The 1,558-nt window shown below is 36.2% G+C and overlaps 1 protein-coding gene across 1 annotated transcript; it reads left to right on the forward strand.

Annotated features, from left to right (window-relative positions):
• Positions 1-498: 498 nt before the first annotated feature.
• On the forward strand, positions 499-1,206 carry LOC121875915 (tripartite motif-containing protein 5-like; the record flags this gene model as incomplete). The annotated part of the gene is given in 1 exon segment (XM_042380670.1): positions 499-1,206. A coding segment is annotated over 1 exon segment (708 nt), but the record flags the coding sequence as incomplete, so codon positions are not given.
• Positions 1,207-1,558: the final 352 nt, after the last annotated feature.

Genomic DNA, 1,558 nt, shown 5'->3' on the forward strand with positions numbered 1-1,558 from the left:
GAGAAATGTGGTGGGATTACATAAAGAAGTGTCAAAGGAATCTTTTGGGAGTTAGGGGGAGGGAGCCACCCACCCATGCTATCCTCCTTCCCCTCTGCCAGCTGCTCCCAGATAAACATTCGTATTCCACATACAATAAACTCCTAATTTTATTTTTTCTTATTTTTTATCTTTATAGTACAGGTACTGTGCAGTATACAGTTTTCTCTTTATTCATAAGGCAAATTCTGTGGTAACTTACATATAATGCTATAGTAAATAACAATCATCTTGGCAACAACAGTTGTTGACAACCAGACTTATATGTCTGATTTTCAACCCAGAGAGTTCTGTTTCATATTTTTTTATTGTTTATGTAATATTCTTTTAATAACCTTGTTATACACTTAGACCTTAGTTGTTGAGGTGCAGCAATAACATAACATCAACTGATTTTCTTTAAACAGTTCAGATAGCAGTGAGTGACACAGTATGACAGGTGATATTTTTTCTTTCACAGGAAGCTGGCACCATCTCCCCTTGGGAGTGTCAACTCTGCCTTGAGAGTTATGATGAGACACACAGACGGCCACGCTCTCTATACTGTGGCCATCCATTCTGCTCACCCTGCATCACCAGCTTGATTGATAATGGTCAGCTCACATGTCCCACCTGTCGTGTCGTTCATAAAGTTACCAGAAATACTGAATTTCCCATCAACTTTGGCATGGAGGATGTTTTTAGATCATTAAAGTCTCTGCAGGTTACACCTGTAGTAACAGCTAAACCTGTCCAAGACCCATCAAGAGCCATCAGCAAGAACCTACAAGCTCTGATGCTGGAACAGGAAAATGATATGAAGAGCCGTGATCCCATCTGCCAAGATTTATTGCAACAGATGGATGAGTATGATGCTGAGTTGGTAAAATCCCAGAAAGATCATGAACAAATTCTTACAAGATTGAATAGTTTAGTTAAACAGAACAAGCTAGCATTACAACTCCAGCAGGAGCAAAGGAATATTATACAAACTATGAGGAAAGATTTTGAAGAGCAGAGAAAGCAACGAAACACCATACAGGAGTGCATGACCTCGGTCAGCACTACTCAGGAAGCTCTCACTGCTGTCGAGGATCTGCTAAGCTGCTTAACAGGGATGAAAAACTGGATTCAAAAGTGTCAGGAGCTGTTTCCTGATGTTAAAGCTATTCACACATCAATGAAGGTAAGAACTGCATCCCATAAGTATACAATTCATATATATATATATATATATATATATATATATATATATATATATATATATATATATATATATATATATATATATATATATATATATATATATATATATATATATATATATATATATATATATATATATATATACACACACACAGTATATACAGTATACTCCGCTTTACACAGTTTCACTCTTTCCATGATTTCATTTACACGGTACCTTGCCAGAACCACCGGACTTTCACTTTCCGCGGTGCATCTACTCATATACGCGGTGAAGTATAATTTTTTTTTTTATTTAGCTCATAAAATTCATACAAATTACTCGGCCAGAATA

Source organism: Homarus americanus, unplaced genomic scaffold, assembly GCF_018991925.1.
Source record: "Homarus americanus isolate GMGI-L3 unplaced genomic scaffold, GMGI_Hamer_2.0 scaffold53679, whole genome shotgun sequence".
Taxonomy (NCBI): domain Eukaryota; kingdom Metazoa; phylum Arthropoda; class Malacostraca; order Decapoda; family Nephropidae; genus Homarus; species Homarus americanus.